Source organism: Mustela lutreola, chromosome 10 (assembly GCF_030435805.1).
Source record: "Mustela lutreola isolate mMusLut2 chromosome 10, mMusLut2.pri, whole genome shotgun sequence".
NCBI lineage: Eukaryota > Metazoa > Chordata > Mammalia > Carnivora > Mustelidae > Mustela > Mustela lutreola.
This window is the reverse complement of record NC_081299.1, coordinates 115,420,116-115,438,326: the sequence shown is the minus strand read 5'-3', so window position 1 is coordinate 115,438,326 and position 18,211 is coordinate 115,420,116. Positions and strand designations below refer to the sequence as shown.

The 18,211-nt window shown below is 41.7% G+C and overlaps 1 protein-coding gene across 6 annotated transcripts in view; it reads left to right on the top strand.

Moving 5' to 3' along the window:
- LOC131810151 (conserved oligomeric Golgi complex subunit 2-like) overlaps positions 1–17,761 on the top strand; it is a 29,192-nt gene extending 11,431 nt beyond the window's left edge. Inside the window, exons 2-6 of one of the 6 annotated variants that reach the window (XR_009345448.1) lie at positions 8,486–8,646; positions 10,044–10,106; positions 12,311–12,391; positions 14,006–14,109; positions 17,298–17,761. Coding sequence is in view for 2 of the 6 variants with exons in the window: in XM_059137758.1 (XP_058993741.1) it covers positions 8,486–8,646; positions 10,044–10,110 (228 nt within the window). In the remaining 4 variants the exon portion in view is untranslated. Of the gene's footprint in view, positions 1–8,485; positions 8,835–10,043; positions 10,579–12,310; positions 12,531–14,005; positions 14,301–17,297 lie in introns of those variants that run through there. The other 5 variants (XR_009345447.1, XR_009345450.1, XM_059137759.1 and 2 more) reach the window with 5 other exon arrangements.
- Positions 17,762–18,211: the final 450 nt, after the last annotated feature.

The following is an 18,211-nucleotide window of genomic DNA, read 5'->3' as shown; positions in this document are numbered from 1 at the left end:
CATTGGAAAGCAATTGACTTCTGTATTTTAACTGTGTATTGTGCAGACTTGCTATAATCACTTGACTAGTTTCAGGAGGGTGTGGGGTGTGAAGTCTTTGTATTTTCTGTAGACAGTCATGTCATCTGTGAACAAAGTTTTATTCTTTCCCAGGTTGTATACCTTTTGTTTCCTTTTCTTACCTTATTTCATTAGTTTGGCCTTCCAGTATAGTATTGAATAGTAGTAGTAGGAGGGATATCATTGCCTTGATTCCCTGTCTTCGATTTTCTCAGTATTAATATCATGTTAGCTGTGGATTTCTGGAGACATTCTTTATCAAGTTGAGGAAGTCCTCCTATTCCTAGTTTCCTGAGGGTTAATAATGAAGAGGTGTGGATTTTGTTAAATGTTTTTTTTCCTCCCTTCATTGATATGATCATGTGATTTTTTTTCTGTTGATATGATGGATCACATTGATTTTCTAATGTTGAACATTTTCTAATGTTGCATACCTGGAATAAATCCTACATGACCCTGGTGTATAATTTTTTAATATAGTGTTTGCTTTTATTTGCTAATTTTTGTTGAAGATTTTTGTGTCTGTGTTCATGAGAGATACTAGTTTGTAGTTTCTTTTCTTGTAGTATTGGTTTTGGTGTCAGGGTAATAATGATCTCCTAGAATGATTTAGGAAGTATTCCTTCTAGTTTTACTTTCTGGAAGAGATTTTAGAGAATTGTGTAGTATTCCATAAATGTTTGGGTGAATTTACAGTGATTGGGGTTGTTAGCAGTAGCCCTCCCTTCTTTCATCTGATATTAGTAATTTATGTCTTCTAACTTTTTTTCTTTGTTTGCCTGACTAAGGGTGTATCTGTTTTATTGATGTTTTCAAAGAAACAGACTTGGGGTTTATTGATTTAAAAAAAAAAATCCTGGTTTTAATTACATTGATTTCTGCTCTAATTTTTATTTTTTTCTACTTCCTTTAGGGTATTTTTTAATGATTTTATTTGACACAGAGAGAGTCAGTGAGAGAGGGAATACAGGCAGGAGGAATGGGAGATGGAGAAGCAGCCTCCCTGAGCAGGAAGCTCTGATGCAGGGCTCTGTCCCAGGACCCTAGGACCATGTCCTGAGCCAAAGGCAGATGATTAACCAACTGAACCACCCAGGAGCCCCTCCTTACTTTAGATTTGATTTTGTTGTTGTTGCCTAAAATGGAAGCTTAGATTATTGACTTTAATCTTTTTTTTCCTAATATTTGCATTCAGTACTGTATTTTCCCTTTAAGCAGCATTCCACACATTTTGCTACATTGTATTTTGTTGAGACTGGTCTCCTGTAATTTAGAAGTGTGTCATTTAATCTCCATGTATTTTGGACTTCTTCAGCTATCTTCTGTTACTGATTTTTAAAGATTTTTTTTTTTAATTTATTTTAATTCCATTGCGGTCTGAGAACATACTTGGTATAATTTTTATTTTTAAAAATTTGTTCTGTTTTGTGGTCCAGAATTATTCTGTCTTGATGAGTGTTCCATATGAGCTTAAGAAGAATGTGTGTTGCACTATTACTGGGTGAAATTGTCTGTGTACATCTGTTGTACGGTAATTGATGGTGGTGTTAAGTGTGCCATGTCTGGACTGAATGTGCACATCTGTCAAATCCTTGTTGCCCTGCTGCTGGATCGGCCCATTAATGAGGGAGAAGTGTTGAAGTCACCAGCTGTGATAATGGAATTGTTTATTTCTCCCTGCAGTTCTGTTAGGTTATGTCTCACCTGTGTTGATCAGGTACACATACATTAAGGATAATTGTGTCTTCTTGGTCAGTCGATTTCTTTATCATGTAATGCTGCTCTTTATGCCTGATAATTTTCCTTCTCTGAAATCTGCTTTGTCTGAAATTCATGTAGCTACTCCATTGTTCCTGTGATTAGTGTTACTTTGGATATTTTTAATGTATCCTAGCATTTAACTTGTTGATATTTAAGTTGTTTCATTTTTCATCAAAATATAATTCACAAAGCATAATAGTTGCCATTTTAAAGTGTACTCTTCTCTGGTTTTTAGTATATTTACTGTGTATATGGTACATACATCACTTCTGTCTAATTCCAGAATGCTTCCATCACCCGAAAAATAAACCTCTTAGTTCCAATTCTCCCCTCCCCTTATTCCCTGGCAATCATGAATCTACTTTCTGTTTTTATGGATTTGCCTTTTCTGGAACATCTCATATCTGTGGAATTGTATAACACGTGACCTTTTGTGTCTGGCTTCCTTTAACCTGAGAGTAGAATGTTTTCAGACTTCACTCGTGTTGTAGCATGTAACAGTTTATTCCTTTTTATGGTTGTGTAAGAGGCTCTTCCACATTTTACGTATCCATTCATCAGTTGATGGACGTTGGGTATATACTCTTTTGGCTGTTACGAGCAGCGCTGCTGTGCACATTCATGTACAGGTTGTGGCAGGAACATCTGTTGTCAGTTCTGTCGGTGTCATACCCCTAGACGTAGAACTGCTGGGTAATTGTACGTGTGTAACTTCTTGAGGAGCTACCGAGCTGTTTGCTGCCTTAGCCACACTATTTTACATTCTCACCGAGAATACAGGAGGGTTCCAGCTTCTCCGCCTTCTTGCCAGCACTTTTCTTCTTCTTTTTTTCTTTTTCTTTTTCTTATTTTACCATAGTTGTCCTAGTGGGTGTGACGTGGCATCTGCATGTGCTTTTGATTCGCATTTCCCCAATGACTAAGGATGTCGAACATCCCGACATGTGCTCTTGACCGTCTGTGTATCATCTTTGGAGAAATGTCTATTCAAAAGTCTTTGGCTTGTTTTTAAATTAGGTTATTTGTCTTTTTGTTGTTGAGTTCTAAGAGTATATTTGCATATTCTGGTTATTAGGTCCTTGTCAGACAAATGATTTGCAGATACTCTCTCCCATTCTGTAGGTTGTCATTTCAAGTTCTCCGTAGTGTCCTTTGATACATGAAAGTTTTTATTTTGATCAAGTTCAGCTTATCTAATATTTCTTATTGCTTTGTGTATCATGTCTAAGAAAGCTTTTCCCGATCCAAAGTCATACAGATTTTCACCTGTTTTCTCTGAGTGTTACAGTTTTTACCCTTACATTTAAATCTTTGATCCATTTTGAGTTATATTTTTGTGTATGTGTGACGTTGCTGTTCCAAGTTCATTCTTTTGCATGTAGATATTCACTTGTCCCAGTAGTAGGCACTCGAAAAGACTGTTTTTCCCCCCATTAAATGGTCTTGGCATCCTTGTGAAAAATCAGTTGACCGTAAATGTATGGGTTGTAAATACTTTCTTTTTGAATACTTGGGAAATCTACACTATAAAGTAAAACCATTCCTAAAGTAGTAAAACCATTCTTGGTTAAGTGAAATGGGTCTCTATTATGGCACTGTGAGTTTGGGTTTGCTTTTCACAGCAAACGCTGCCTAACCCAGTATTCACAGATGTTCCGAGTTATTTAGTCATGTGTTATGCAACTTTTGTTTATCTGAGAACAAATGCATAAATGGTAAATTGAGTACTAATATTACCTAATAGCATTTGTTCACTGAGGCTAAGTTATATGATTTATTTATTTATTTATTTAAGATTTTATTTGAGAGTGAGAGAGTGCAGGAGCAGGAGGAAGGGACAGAGGGAGAAGCAGGCTCCTTGCTCAGCAGAGCGCCTGATGTGGAACTCAAACCCAAGAGACTGGGATCATGACCTGAGCCAAAGGCAGATGCTTAACCACATAGGCACCCCAGTTATACAATTTAGAATGCCATCATGAAGTTCAAGAACTTTCAACAATGTGTAACTGAGGCAGGGAAAGTGATCGACCTAAAGGTATACAGTTGGTGAGTAGGATGGCCAGGATTATGAACCGAGACCCCCTCCCGTGATGTACTACATAACTATGATGTAAGGTCTGAGATGGTCTCAGGAGAGAAAGGTCCAGGCTAATTTGGTCACCAGTGTAAGGAGCAGGTGGCTCTCTGTAGATGACTGTGAAATTACGGTTTGGTATGAAGTCCTTCTCTCTGACACTAGCAGGATCAGTCTTTGGTTGTAACTAAAAAAGTCAGTTTAAACAAGTACTCTTAGGGAATAGTACATACAGTTCTTAGCATTTAATTGGAAAAAATATATGTACATTTATTCTTCATTGAAACAGAGTGCCAGGTCTTTTCTCTGGAAACTGGCCTGCAGATTAGATTTCTGAGTTATCACAGCACTTGGGTCGCTCAATAGGTTAGGCATCTACCTTCGGTTCAGGTCATGACCCTGGGGTCCTGGGATGGAGTCCCGCATTGGGCTCCCTGTTCAGCAGGGAATTTCCTCCCATTGCCCCTTTCCCTGCTCATACTGTCTGTCTGTGTCTCAAATAAATAAAAAGAATCTTTAAAAAAAGCTTTCTATGTTGTCTTTTTTTGCATTCAGTTTCAGTTTCTTTAACTGAATTGAGTGAGAATCCTGTGATCACTCCCTCCCTGCCTGGTACTTGGTCATCTCACCCATACCTAACTTAGCAAAAATTTTCTTATTGATTTCTTTGTATCAAATCTTTCCAAAGTAGCTGTGTTAGTTTTCAAAAGAACAGTGATTTTTTTTTTGCAGTCATATTTTGTTGGTTTACATAGTGTTTAATGAAAAGTAAGTGTAGGTGTCCTTAACTAGTTTGGGAATCATCACATTTGATTCTTGCTGACTAAACAGGTCATGGAGTAGCAGAGTCACAGGGGAATTAGATAGTAATTTATTGCCTCTAAGCATATAAGCCTACCAGGGTATCACAGTATTGTAAAGGGGAAACACAGGATAGCTAATCCTGTGAGACCAATACTTGGAAATAGGTTATGAAAGATTTGGAACATATGTTCAATGGGACACTCAGCATGCACGTAAAATATTAATAGAAATGTATGTGTTTTATGTAAAGACATTCAAGTTATATTTTTAGATGGGAATTTTTTTTTAAAAGAATGGGTTTTTATTTTTTATTTTTTTATTCTTTTTTTAAGATTTTATTTATTTATTTGACAGAGAGAGAGAGAGGTCACAAGGAGGCAGAGAGACAGGAAGAGAGAGGGGGGAAAGTAGGCTCCCAGCTGAGCAGAGAGCCTGATGTGAGGCTTGATCTCAGGACCCTGAGATATGACCTGAGCTGAAGGCAGAGGCTTAACCCACTGAGCCACCCAGGTGCCCCTAGATGGGAAATAGTTTAGAAGAGCATGAATATTTGTGTGTGTGTGTGTACACATATGTGTGTGTACACACATACATAGAGAAGGTCTGGGGTTTCCATTCAAGATGGAAAAAACCCTACAACTAGCTGAGTGACTCCTACACATTAGGTGAGTAAGGAAAAAAACCTATGTTGAAGTAAGAATCAGTCTTGCCACAAACCCCACCCCTGGTACAGCGACCTGGGATTGGGAGGGTACTCAAAACCCCAGGCTTCTCCCTGAGGAGCAAAGGGTTTGAGCCCCACTTCTGGCACCCCAACTTCCAAGACGTACATCTAAGAGACAAGACCCCAAAACATCCAGCTTTGAAAGCCATCAGAGCTTGCACCCATGAGACCCACAAGGCTAGAGCAAACTGAGAAACAGTTCTTAAAGCAGTCGCCCGCGAATAGACTGACCCACCCTGGAACTCAGCACAGAAGCAGCAGACTGAAATGGGTTCAGATTTCTGTGAAAGAGGCTCATTTGCTTATCTTAAAGCCCTGAGGGGCAGGCATCTAATTTAACCTGGATCTGGGAGCCTAGTAAGGTATTCTCCAAAGATGGAGCTGATGGGTACCATCTTTGCGCTGTCCCTCTACCTCGCTTCTGCTTTCTGGTATCTCCTGGAAAGGAGCTTGAATGCTCGTATGATGCCCCGAGGTTTGCAGTTGCTACCCAGGGTATACCTCTAGATCACCTGGCTCTAGCGGCCAACAAGACTCACACTCACGGTAGTGAGTATCACAGTATTTACAACAACCAAGACTTGGAAATAACTAAAGTGTCCACCAACGGGGTGAATGGATAAAGAAAATGTGTGTGTATACGATGGAATATTACTCAACCATAAAAAGAAGGAAGTCTTGCCATTTGCAACAACATGGATGGACCTTGAGGATATTGTGCTGAGTGAAATAAGTCAGACAGAGAAAGAGAAATACTGTATGATCTCCCTCACATGTGGAATCTAAAAAACAAAACAAAATGAAGTCATAGAGAACAGATTGGTGGTTGCCAGAGGCGAGGTTGTGGAGGAAATAGATGAAGGGGTCCAGTGGTATAAACTTCCAGTTAATAAGATAAGCCTTGGGGATGTAATGTACATCATAGTGACTGTAGTAAATAATACTGTGTATTATTGTATATTAATTTTATTATTTTTTATTAGAAATATGTATTATTAGCCCCAGGGTTACAGGTCTGTGAATTGTCAGGCTTACACACTTCCCAGCACTCACTGTAGTACATACCTTCCCCAATGTCCACAACCCCACCACCCTCTCCCTACACCCCTCCCCCCAGCAACCCTCAGTTTGTTTTGTGAGATTAAGAGTCTCTTATGGTTTGTCTCCCTCCCAATCCAATCTTTTTTTTTTTTTTAAGATTTTATTTATTTATTGGACAGACAGAAATCACAAGTAGGCAGAGAGGCAGGCAGAGAGAGAGGAGAAAGCAGGATCCCCGTTGAGCAGAGAGCCCGATGTGGGGCTCAATTCCAGGACCGTGTGATCATGACCTGAGCCGAAGGCAGAGGCTTTAACCCACTGAGCCACCCAGGTGCCCCCCTCCGAATCCAATCTTGTTTCATTTTTCCTTCCCTACCCCCACACCCCCCACTTTGCCTCTCAAATTCCTCATATCAGGGAGATTGTATGATAATTGTCTTTCTCTGATTATTTCACTCAGCATACCCTCTAGTTCCATCCAGGTCATTGCACATGGCAAGATTTCATTTCTTTTGATGGCTGCATAGTATATTATATATATATATATTTTTTTTAAGATTTTATTTATTTATTTGACATAGATCACAAGTAGGAAGAGAGGCAGGCAGAGAGAGAGGAGGAAACAGGCTCCCTGCTGAGGAGAGAGCCTGATGTGGGGCTCGATTCCAGGACCCTGGAATCATGACCTGAGCCGAAGGCAGAGGCCTTAACTCACTGAGCTACCCAGTGCCGTATATTATTATATATTTAAAGTTGCTAAAGCTTAAGAGTTCTTAGCACAAGAAAAAAATGTGTATGTTTGGTGATGGATGTTAACTAGTCTTAGGGTGATCATTTCACAACAGATAAAAATATGGAATTTTTATGTTGTACGCCTGAAACTAACATGTGTCCATTATATGTCAGTTTCTTTAAAAAGTAATTGATATTTTATTTTTTAAAAAATTATTTATTTATTAGACAGAGATCACAAGTAGGCAGAGAGGCAGGCAGAGAGAGAGACAGGGAAGCAGGCTCTCTGCTGAGCAGAAAGCCCAATGCGGGGCTTGAACCTATAACCCTGGGATCATGACCTGAGCTAACGACAGAGGCCTTAACCCACTGAACCAGCCAGGCACCCCAAAAGTAATTTATATTTTAAAGAGAAAGACTAGGGCACCTGGGTGTCTCAGTCAGTTAAGCATCTGCCTTCGGTTGAGATCTTGATTTCAGGGTCTTGGAATGAACCCTGGCATCAGGCTCCCAGCTCAGCAGAGAGCCGGCTTCTCCCTCTGCCCCTCCTCCCACTTGTTCTCTCCATCTCTCTCTCTCAAATAAATAAAATTAAAAAAAAAAAAAAAAGTAAAGAGAAAGACCAAAGCAAAGTCTGGAAGGATGTTAATCGCTGTGTTAAATAGTGAAGAAAAATAAATATTAACAGTGCTTAACTGCAGAGCATTAGAGAGTGGGTGATTTTTTTTTCTCTCTCTTACATAAGTATTTCTTGGTTGGTTGAAAGTTTGACAGTGAACATTTGTTACTTTTAAAATTAAGAAGAAGGGGCGCCTGGGTGGCTCAGGGGGTTAAGCCTCTGCCTTCGGCTCAGGTCGTGATCTCAGGGTCCTGGGATCGAGCCCCACGCATCAGGCTCTCTGCTCAGCGAGGAGCCTGCTTCCCACTTCTCTCTCTCTGCCTGCCTCTCTCCCTACTTGCGGTCTCTCTCTCTGTGTCCAATAAATAAATAAAAACTTTAAAAAAAATAAAATTAAATTAAGAAGAAAAAGCTGTTTCTATTTTGAGAAGAGCCTCTTTGAAATGTATAATTAAAAGAAATAAAATGCCTGTAGAGTTAGGCAACTGGAGAGAATGGTCTTGGTGAGGGGCTCCCTTTCCCATAATCTTAGGAAGTGAGCAGACCCCCTGATGTCCCTGTGTGTGTTCCCCTGCAGTAATACAGCCTCTTATTCTTTCTCTGATCTTAATTTTTCTATGTAAAATGTGGTATCAGTGCAATCATTTTTTCTCTCTGGTTTGATTTTCAGGAAGATTTCGATGTTGATCACGTTGTGTCTGACTGTAGGAAGCGTGTCCAGCTGGAGGAACTAAGAGGAGATCTGGAACTCTACTATAAACTTTTAAAACAGCCATGGTTGAGCTCATCAACAAGGATTATGCAGATTTTGTCAACCTTTCCACAAACTTGGTAAACCTGAAATTCACAAGTCCTATACACACACACACACACACACACACACATTTTCTCTCTCCTTCATATTTATTAAAAGGGCAGAGTTTTTAGAAACCTTTCAGTTGATTACCCCACCAACCCCACCAGAAACTTGAAGAAATTACCAATTTCATTAATAAAAGAACTAAACTTTTTGGAATACATTTTTTTGTTTGTTTTAGTTTTTATTCATTTAAGGTTGCTCTAGTTTGATTATGTTTCAAATTCATTAGTCAACAGTGAAAAGTAAAGGATAATAATACCCAAGGGGTTGTTTTATTAGTTGCTAAGTCCTGAAGTCTTCCTTGATTTAGACTAATTTGTAGGAGCAAATGTCCACCACTCTTACAATGTTTAATTTACTCCCAGGTATATCTGTTAGCCAGAGCTAGGTTGAGGGAACATTGGCCAATATTGATATTTTAAAAGTTTGGTTTTATAAAAATATAAGAATGATTTGCAGTGAGCTTATCAATTGTTTGTAAAAGCTGTTTAGAAATGTTGAATTTTGGGGCGCCTGGGTGGCTCAGTGGGTTAAGCCGCTGCCTTCGGCTCAGGTCATGATCTCAGGGTCCTGGGATCGAGTCCCACATCGGGCTCTCTGCTCAGCAGGGAGCCTGCTTCCTCCTCTCTCTCTGCCTGCCTCTCTGCCTACTTGTGATCTCTGTCTGTCAAATAAATAAATAAAATCTTAAAAAAAAAAAAAGAAATGTTGAATTTTGTTACTTGGCAGAAAAGTCTCCTTGTTGATGCTTCATTTTGTTTTAAATCTGTTTGTCCAGAGAAGCACAGAAAGTTGCAGCTTCGTGGGAATTTCAAGAAGCATTAAAATTAATGATGCACATTTGCTTTTGGGAAATATACCACTAAGATAAATATCCCAATAGGATTTAAAACCTAGAAAATTTTACTTCTGTTTAATTTCTATTTTTCTCAAGGCTTATAATAATGTTTAAGAGAGACGTAGCCCGTGCTCGCTTCGGCAGCACATATACTAAGAGAGACGTAGCCCGTCAGACTTTCACATCAGCTGGCTGAGTATCATCAATTACAGACAGAGAACTGTTTACCTTCTGTGAAAATTTTTCACATTCATTTAAAATGTCATCTAAAGGCAAATTGTTCTTAAGGAAACTTTCGTTTCTCATGACTTCCCTTATTTTTATAGTTCCATGTATTTCAACAGATTTTTTTCATATTCTATGAACAACATTAATGGCCAAATAACACTTCTGTTGTTTAGCTAGTTATGTAGCAAAATACGGTTGTGCCAAAAAAATAACTTAAATCTGGTACTGCTTTGATCGTTAAATAGATACGTCACTATTACTTCTTATCGTGATGTGTTTGTGCCAACCTGGTTTTGCCTTTAGGTTGGCATGGACAAAGCCCTCAATGAACTTTCTGTGCCTTTGGGACAGTTATGAGAAGTTCTGGTAAGTCCCCAATTAATGAAAACAGTCTGCTGTGACGCCTGTTGTCCTCGTCGGCTTTTCTCTAAGAATTCTTTTCATCTGTTAGTTTGGTGGTACTGGTGGTTGTATTTTAACGGTTCATGATTATAATATTCACCTTCAGAAGAGTTGTAAATGATTTTGTTTTTGCATATGCTAAAAACCTAAAAAAAATGTTCGATTTGAAGAAGACATATTCTCAGAGTAGACAACCTTAAAATGTCAGGGGAGAGGAAGCATATTTCCAAATTCAACTTATTAATGCCACTTTGGTCATATGTAAGTGGTTTCTAACTTACGAATGACTTGTATTTTAACAGTTTGTAATCTTGTAAATATCCCCCCCCACCCCACGTAATCTACATGTGGTTAGGTTCCTGGGCTGATCTACAAAAACTGTGTAATCCCTAATGGAACTGAAGGATAATATAAATAAAATGTAATACTTAATAAATGTTACATTTGCATGTTCTCTCAGAAAAATCTCTGTTGTGGGAATGGGACTCCCCACCTCTAAGCCATTGGGAATAGGAACTCCACCTGGGTGAACAGTGGAGGGGCAGTTGTGGCATCACTTCTAACAGAAAACTGTGCTGCCCTGTCTCCCCCCCCCACCCCCCCCGTCTGTGTCTGGTGCCCTGACTTACGGCCTCTGTCCGTTCTGATGCCCTGTCGTAAATTTGTCATAAACTGCACCATCCTTCCTTGTCTGTCTCCTCTAGCTTGAGTGGCCTCGTGCATCCCTCCGCTAAGACAGTGCCTGCATCCTAGAGAGAATATAAAGAGAACATAATTTAAGGGAAGACACAGTACATGGTTAGAACCAAGAAAAATGCGGAGTAATGGAAATATCAGTGCTGAGAAGCCTAGGGGAGGGGCAGGCAGGAAAGAGTTCGTGAAACAGGTAAAAATCTTGAGTTGTGCCTTGAGGTAGCCAATACTTTCCATGGTTTATGTCTCATTTGAATTTTACAAAATCTTGTTAAAGGTACTTTTCCTTGGAATGGAAGGGAATTTCGTGGTCCGCTGTTGGATTCCACACCAGCCGCTGTGGGGCTCTCCCACTGCCTCCTTGGTGTGCCTCTTCCTCCCGGGGCCTCATAGTGGTGTTGTTTCCCAAGCCTAGCCTTCCTTTGGCCTCCCACTCTTCTCTCCCTGGAGGCAGATTTGCTCTACTCACACAGCTCCTGTCCCACCTCACCCCCTGCCATCACTGTATCCCCTCCCTTTTCCATGGGCTGTTTTTATGGCCACTGTGGTCCTGCTCAGCCATAGGCCTGACCTGCCTTTCTGGTCCAAACTCTGAAGCTGTTCTGTGAGATTCTCAGACCTCTGAGGGATACGACTATATCTGTCTTTATTGTATCCCTGTGGGCTGCCACCATACTGACGTCCAGGAGGTGTTTCATAATGTTGATGGAGTGAATTAATTCACCTTCCTGTGGAATTTTTGTGATATGCCTACTTCATTCTAGTTGTTTCTGTTAACCTTTGTTTTGGCCCTAATTCCTAATTATCTCTTTATTCATTAGCTTCTGGACATGTTTCTCTACCTCTGTGCTCTGCCTTTTTCTGGTCTTCTGTTCTTCATTCTTGATTCCTGGTATTTCCATACCCACATTTCATCATCATGCATCAGTGCTTTGACATTCTCTCATTCTCCAAAATATGCAGAATCTAAAGACCTCATCTCAGTGAAGTTGGCCCTCCATTCCTATTTCTGCTTCTCTCCAGAAGGAAGCCTGCAGTGCACATGGCTGTATGCCTGTCTGACCCTGCCCCTGAGTGTGTGTGCACTTACATCTGCTCCCCATCCCCTCCCCACCTCGGCAGCTGTGTACACATGGCTTTCAGAGTCCGATTTGAGCCCCGTCGCATGTCCAGACTCTCCTGTACTTTGCTTCATATTATCTGTTCTCCATTCTAAGCCCCCTCATCCCCATAACTTTCACTGTATATATGTCATTCTTCTTCTGGCCATGCGACCCTGCCTTCGTGTCATTATGCCCCCAGATCATGAGTCCCCTCAACAGTAACTATGTCTGGTATATCATTTTTTTTTTTGTCAATATCTGCATAGTACTGGAGCACAGGTATTAAGTTCTGTGGAATTGAATGAGATGTAGGAACTTGATGATGTGACAAAACAATGTCTGTAATACGTTTTATTTTTTATTCTTTTAAAGAGTCTCAGGTCATCAGTCAGTGAAGGAATTCGGGCAGTAGATGAACTAATGTGTAAACAACAGGACATAAGGAAGAAAAAGGTACCCTCCAGTAGATTTCTTATGCTGCATGCCAGTTGAAGCCCTCTCCCCTTTTCTCCACGAACTTGTCAGCACTATTCAGCTTTTTTTCAAAGCTCTCACGCATGTGCATTTTATGCATTACGTCATGTTATCTACCTGAAATAATAAGACAGAATTTCAGAGGTACCCACACAATCTCAAGATCACCCACTTTTTCCAGAACAAGAAACCGTGATAAATGTTGTCGGTGCAGCGCCTGACAGTTAACGACTGTATAAATTGTCAGCGGCCCTGTAAAGAAAATAGTCCTATATTAGAGACTAGGGGAGAAGTGGGCTTTCCAAAGCAAACTCAGGATTCTGCCGTAGGTTTGTTGTTATTTTCTGATCCTGTGTTCTTTATGTTCTGGTGTTAACTTTAATTTTTTCAATTCCCAGTAGTTAGCATGTGATGTTGGCTTAGTTTCAGGTGTGTGAGACAGGCAACGGCTCTGTACATCTGAGGGCTCACCCCGGGAGTGTGCCCCTTAGTGCTATCTCCAGTTTCAAGTGTCCCCGATGTCATTCATGATCATAACGATGTAGGGGCACAGTGGGCATTGGGAGTCTGGGCTTCTGACTCTCGCCTGCTGCTCTGTACTATGTTTTCTATGTGTATTATTAGCATATTTGTTAAAATCTCAGTGGGGAGAAAGCCTGTTTGAGGGACCTTCTGTTTAATTCGCCTCTGGATCTCCTCACAGCTTTTGTCCAAAGAATGCTTGTCATGCGCTTCCAGACAAAACAGTAAGCTTTATGAGAGCAGGGTGTATTTCTTGCTTTATTTTCTCGTGCCCCCCCCACCCCCACCCCCTGTCGGAATGAATGTCGAGCTCCCAGGGGTGTTCAGGAACTATTTATTGAATGGATGACTTTGTATTTTTTTGTTCTTTAAGGATGAGAGTTTTCATAATGTCCCTCAACCTCTTTGATAATATTTGTAGTGTAAAAGGTCTTTAGTGATTTGGTGCTTGGCCATATAGGTATATGCACATGTAAACTGAGAGGATCAGTACGATCGGAAGCCAAAGTTAAAACATGAATAAAGGGCCATAAGAAAACAAATGGAGGGGAGCCTGGTGGCTCAGTTGGTTAAACGTCCGACTCTTGATTTTGGCTCAGGTCATGATCTCAGGGTCATGAGATTGAGCCCCACATTGAGCTCTATGCTCAGCAGGATGTGTACTCGAGATTCTCTCTCTCCCTCTGCCCCTCCCCTGCACGTGCACATGCAGTCTCTCTCTCTCTCAAATAAACAAATCTTTTTAAAAAAATAGGAAAGAAATGCCAATAGAAAGATTCAGGTTGGGGAAAAGAAGAAATAAGAGTATAGAATATGAGAAAGCAAAGTCTAGGGTTTTTTTTTTTTTTTCTATATAAACTTGCAATAGAATATGGAAGTATGCTTATTCTAGAACTAAGATTTGCATTCTTGAGAATTCTTTGTTTCATAGAAATATTCAAAATATAGCATGCCCTATATATTTGAAGTTAACTTTTGGTCTTATATTTTCCTGCATTTGGCATGGGAAATAAAGATGATTAAGAGTAAAGATGGTGACGTTTTTTCTTTGCTTAATTTTTATTTTTATAGATGTGTGTGTTGATGCTTATACAAGTTATTTGATCAGTTGAAAAGATTGAAAAAATCTTAAATTCACAAAGTTCTAAAGAAACCTCTGCACTAGAAGCAAGCAGGTAAGCATTTTTTTTTTTAACTAAGTAGCACATAAATTAATACTTCACATCCAGTCTAATTAGGCGGGGACGGCTTAGTTAGAATTCATTTCTAAACAAGAAGAAAATCCAGGTTTGTGGCTAGAATGTAGCTCCAGGAGAGTGGAGAGCATGAAATGGTGAAATCTATAACACGTTCCTATAAACCCTTTGGTTATAGATCACAGTTCCAACACGTCATTATGCTTGCAGTGGAAAAGTATATTTGGAACCACCTTCCCTGAGGACTAGCAAAGTCCTGTTGATCTTTAAGGCATACCTACCATTCATCTTGGTTTTTCTCCATCTCATTTTTTTTCCTAGACATGCCCAGAGTATTACCATTGATGTATTTTGCACCAGCATTATATTATTATGAAACAGTATAGGGCACATCCAGTTGAAATTTACAAACAGGAAAGAAAAAGCTTATGAAATAGGAAAAAGATGATGGCTCTCTTTGTTATACTGTGATTGTCTTGTTCCCTTCCTGGTGTGAATTTTCAATCAGCCAGGGTAGATGAGTGACTCAGAAAATGAGTAGTTAGGTCCTGTCAGCACCGTGAGACACACAGTGGTGCAGTGGGAGTAGCCCGGGCTGGTTCTGCACATACCAGCTGGGCTGCCTGCGTCAAGGTCGCATGGTGCCCTGCGTGCCCTGCGTGCTCTGTTATGTGAGGCTAACAGTCCCTCCCCCTGCAGGCGGAGTTAGGTTTCTAAATTTTAGGAATTAAGGTTTTAGATTTGGAAGGAACTTGAGAGACCATATGCTCCACATGTCTCATGATGGAGATTAAGAACGGACACATCCCAAAGGAAGCGATTCTCTGGTCCTAGGTCTCTGCCCCCTTTCACATCAAGGTATTCAACTAAGTGGTCAGCCTCCACTGTGCTTGTGTCTCTAGCCCGTTGCACTCGTGCTTCTGCCCCGTTCGTCCACACTTAGCAGACAGTCTGTACGCGGCCCTTCTGCAGCCCATGTGTCTCCAGCGGCTCTGCTTTGCTGCAGCCCTTGGCAGCACCTGCAGCCCCTCCGGCCATGTCCACGTTCGGCCCCTGGGGAGCTGGCCTTCCAGTGTTCTTCCCGTCTTTGCTGTTGCTGCTGTGCTCCTCGGATAGAAACACCTCAGTGAGCTCTGTGTCTACAATCCTGTCCCTTTGCAGCACTGTCCTTGATAAACAGATATTGTGCACTTTCTTGCTCAGAATTACCTTGGAGGACTTTTTTCTCCAGAAGAGTAGCTCTGAGCTCTGGAGTCAGGAAAGCCAGAGCAGAGTCAGCGCACGGTAAATCCATCATGCTCTTCTAGGCCCAGAAATGCCGAGATAAGGATAAATAGGAAATGCGCATGGGATCAGTCAGTAGAGGTTGGGATTAGGCTTCTTCATTGGTCATGCCCAGCGCCTGCCTTCCCTCCACACCAGTTCTGATGCTCTGGGACGGAGCACACCGTGGCAGGTCTCCAGACATTTTTGGGTTTCCTTACAGTGTGTTTCCTCACTACCTGACTGCCCATCCTCAGATGTGGGATGCCTCATAGAGCCCAGCAGGGGCTTTGGGGTCTTTGTTGTGTTTTTTTTTTTTTCTTTCACTGTTCGGCTTCCTTTTGAATGGGGTTGACACTTTCTAATGTGGGGGGCAAGAGGGAAGTGTATCCAGTCCACTTGATGGCAGATGCACTGTGAGTGATTTCTCACCAGCTCCAGGAGCACCGAGCTTGCTCTTTCTGCCGTTGGGTAAATGTAAACTTGGAGTCCGCTGCTCTGAGCGATTTCCCAGGTTGCTGCTAGGCGGTCAGTTTTAGCTGATTGAGGAGACAGCAGTAGTTGGTACTGGGGAGGTACTTGGGAGGGAGAATGAGGCAGGCAGAGAAGAGGGGGATTCGCGTATGAACGGTAGGACAGGGCAAGAGAGAGGAGGGGGTTAGAGAATGGGAGAAGAAGGGAGAAGAAGGGCACGAATGGGAGAGCCCGAGGAACGTGGTGGAAACATGCAGTTGTACCCACACTGACCTAAAATAGCTCCATCCCCTTGCATGGGCCCTGTGGCCCGGGCCAGGCTGCATCGGTGGCTTCTATGACCTCCCCGCTCCTCACCCCTCGCACCTGGGGCCTGCTGCACAGACAGTTTGTCCTGAAAATTGATGGCGTGCAGGTGCAGGTGCCTGAGCGCTGTAAGGCATGGGGGGCGGTGGGGGTGGCAGGTTTTAACTTTGGGAATTACACTTCTCTAATTGTCTCTACTAGCCCTCTCTGGACTAGAGATTTTGGAGAGAATTGCCACAGAATTTAACCAGTTACAGTTTCATGCTGTTCAGAGCAAAGGCATGCCTCTTCTGGACAAAGTAAGACCAGTAAGTGTTGGTTTCGATTTTCAATTTGCTGTTTGCGAATTTCCTGGATGATTTTGATTTGACCTAGCATTGCCCCCTGATAATTGCTACTTTACAGGATTTTGAAGCTAGCTTTGAATTTTTTTTTTTCAGTATCTCCTGCTTGGGACCCTTCTTCCATTATGTCACACTAGATAGATTTTGTGTAAAGACACAAGCGTAGTCTCCAAACTATGCAAGTAAAATTAATTCTGAATTTCATGTAACTTGACACATCATATGATGTAGTCGGAGTTCATTTATCCAAAGCCCTTGACTGGGTTTAAATGCACGTTTGTCAGATTTACTCCGTAGCTTAAGAGGCAAATAACTTTTTGTCATTCCGTAATTGTCTAAACTTCACTTTGATGAAGCCGACTTACTTTCAAAGAAATCATACGGAGGGGACGCCTCAGTGGCTCGGTCAGTTAAGCCACTGCCTCTGGCTTAGGTCATGATCCCAGGGTCCTGGGATCAAGTCCCACCTTGGGCTCCTTGTTTGGCAGGAAGCCTGCTTCTCTTTCTGCCTATGCCTCCTTATGTGCTTGTGCTCTCTCTCGACAAATAAATAAATAAAAACCTTTAAAAAAGAAAGAAAGAAAGAAAGCAATCATGGGGAGAAGAGATTCATTGTTATTCTCTAGGAAATGTTGGGATTTTAATCTTACATATATTCTGGTAGAATTAGAGGCTCGATTTATATATATAACACATATGTATATAAATTATACACATATATTGGAGCTTTTAGAAACTGTTGTGCCTGGACCTTCTTTCCTGGTCTCTCTGTTCTTGCAGCGTATAGCCCACATTACGGCCATGCTGCAGCAGTCCCTGGGAGGCCTGTTGCTAGAAGGGCTTCAGACTTCCAATGTGGACATCATACGGCACTGCCTCCGGACTTAAGCTACATTTGACAAGACACGGGATGCAGAGGCGTTCGTTGGTCAAGTACTGGTGAAACTGTACATGGATGAGGTTTGTGCTCCCATGCACCTCATTCCACAAACACAGAGCATCTAATCTGGCTTCGTTTCTTGACTGGGTGCGAGAGAGCTCAGGGCTCTTCCTTGAAGATGCTCTTAGTTCCTGCTCTTCTGGATGTAAGAAAAGGTTGGTCCCGCTTGGAGCCCATCAGCATGGCAGGAATCAGGCATGCGCTCTTTTCTCTTCCAGTGATGCCATAACTCAGGGATCATCTTAATTTAGTAGGGGTGAGGGACTTGCCTCGGAAGAAGGTACGGATCAGAACATTTTCAGGCCAATTTCCATTTCCATAAGTTATACGTTAATGAAGTTGCTGAAAAGCGTGACCCCACCAAGGCGCCCGTGCCCACTGGAGGAGCTGGAAGACAGCTCTGTGCGCAGGGAAAGTCTGTGAGGGGAGGCGTCTTCGCAGAATTGATGTGGCTTAAGTCTTGAAGACCATGGGGGAGTTTGCCAGGCTAGGAAGGTGGGAGGGAGGGAATATTCAAAGATAAAGGGCTTTGAAGGGCGAGTTAGCGGGGTAGTACCTTAAGTCCGGAACTTGGTTACCCAGTGTTCTTGACCTATAAGGATACAGTTAAATATAGGGAGTCAGTGTATCCTGCCTCTGAGCAGCCGGAGTATGGGCTGCACCATGTGAGACCACCAGCAATCAGCAGCTTCCAACGTAGAGAGCATTGGTTTCATCTAGTTCAGGCTGACAGAAGTTATGAAGCCAGTCTCAG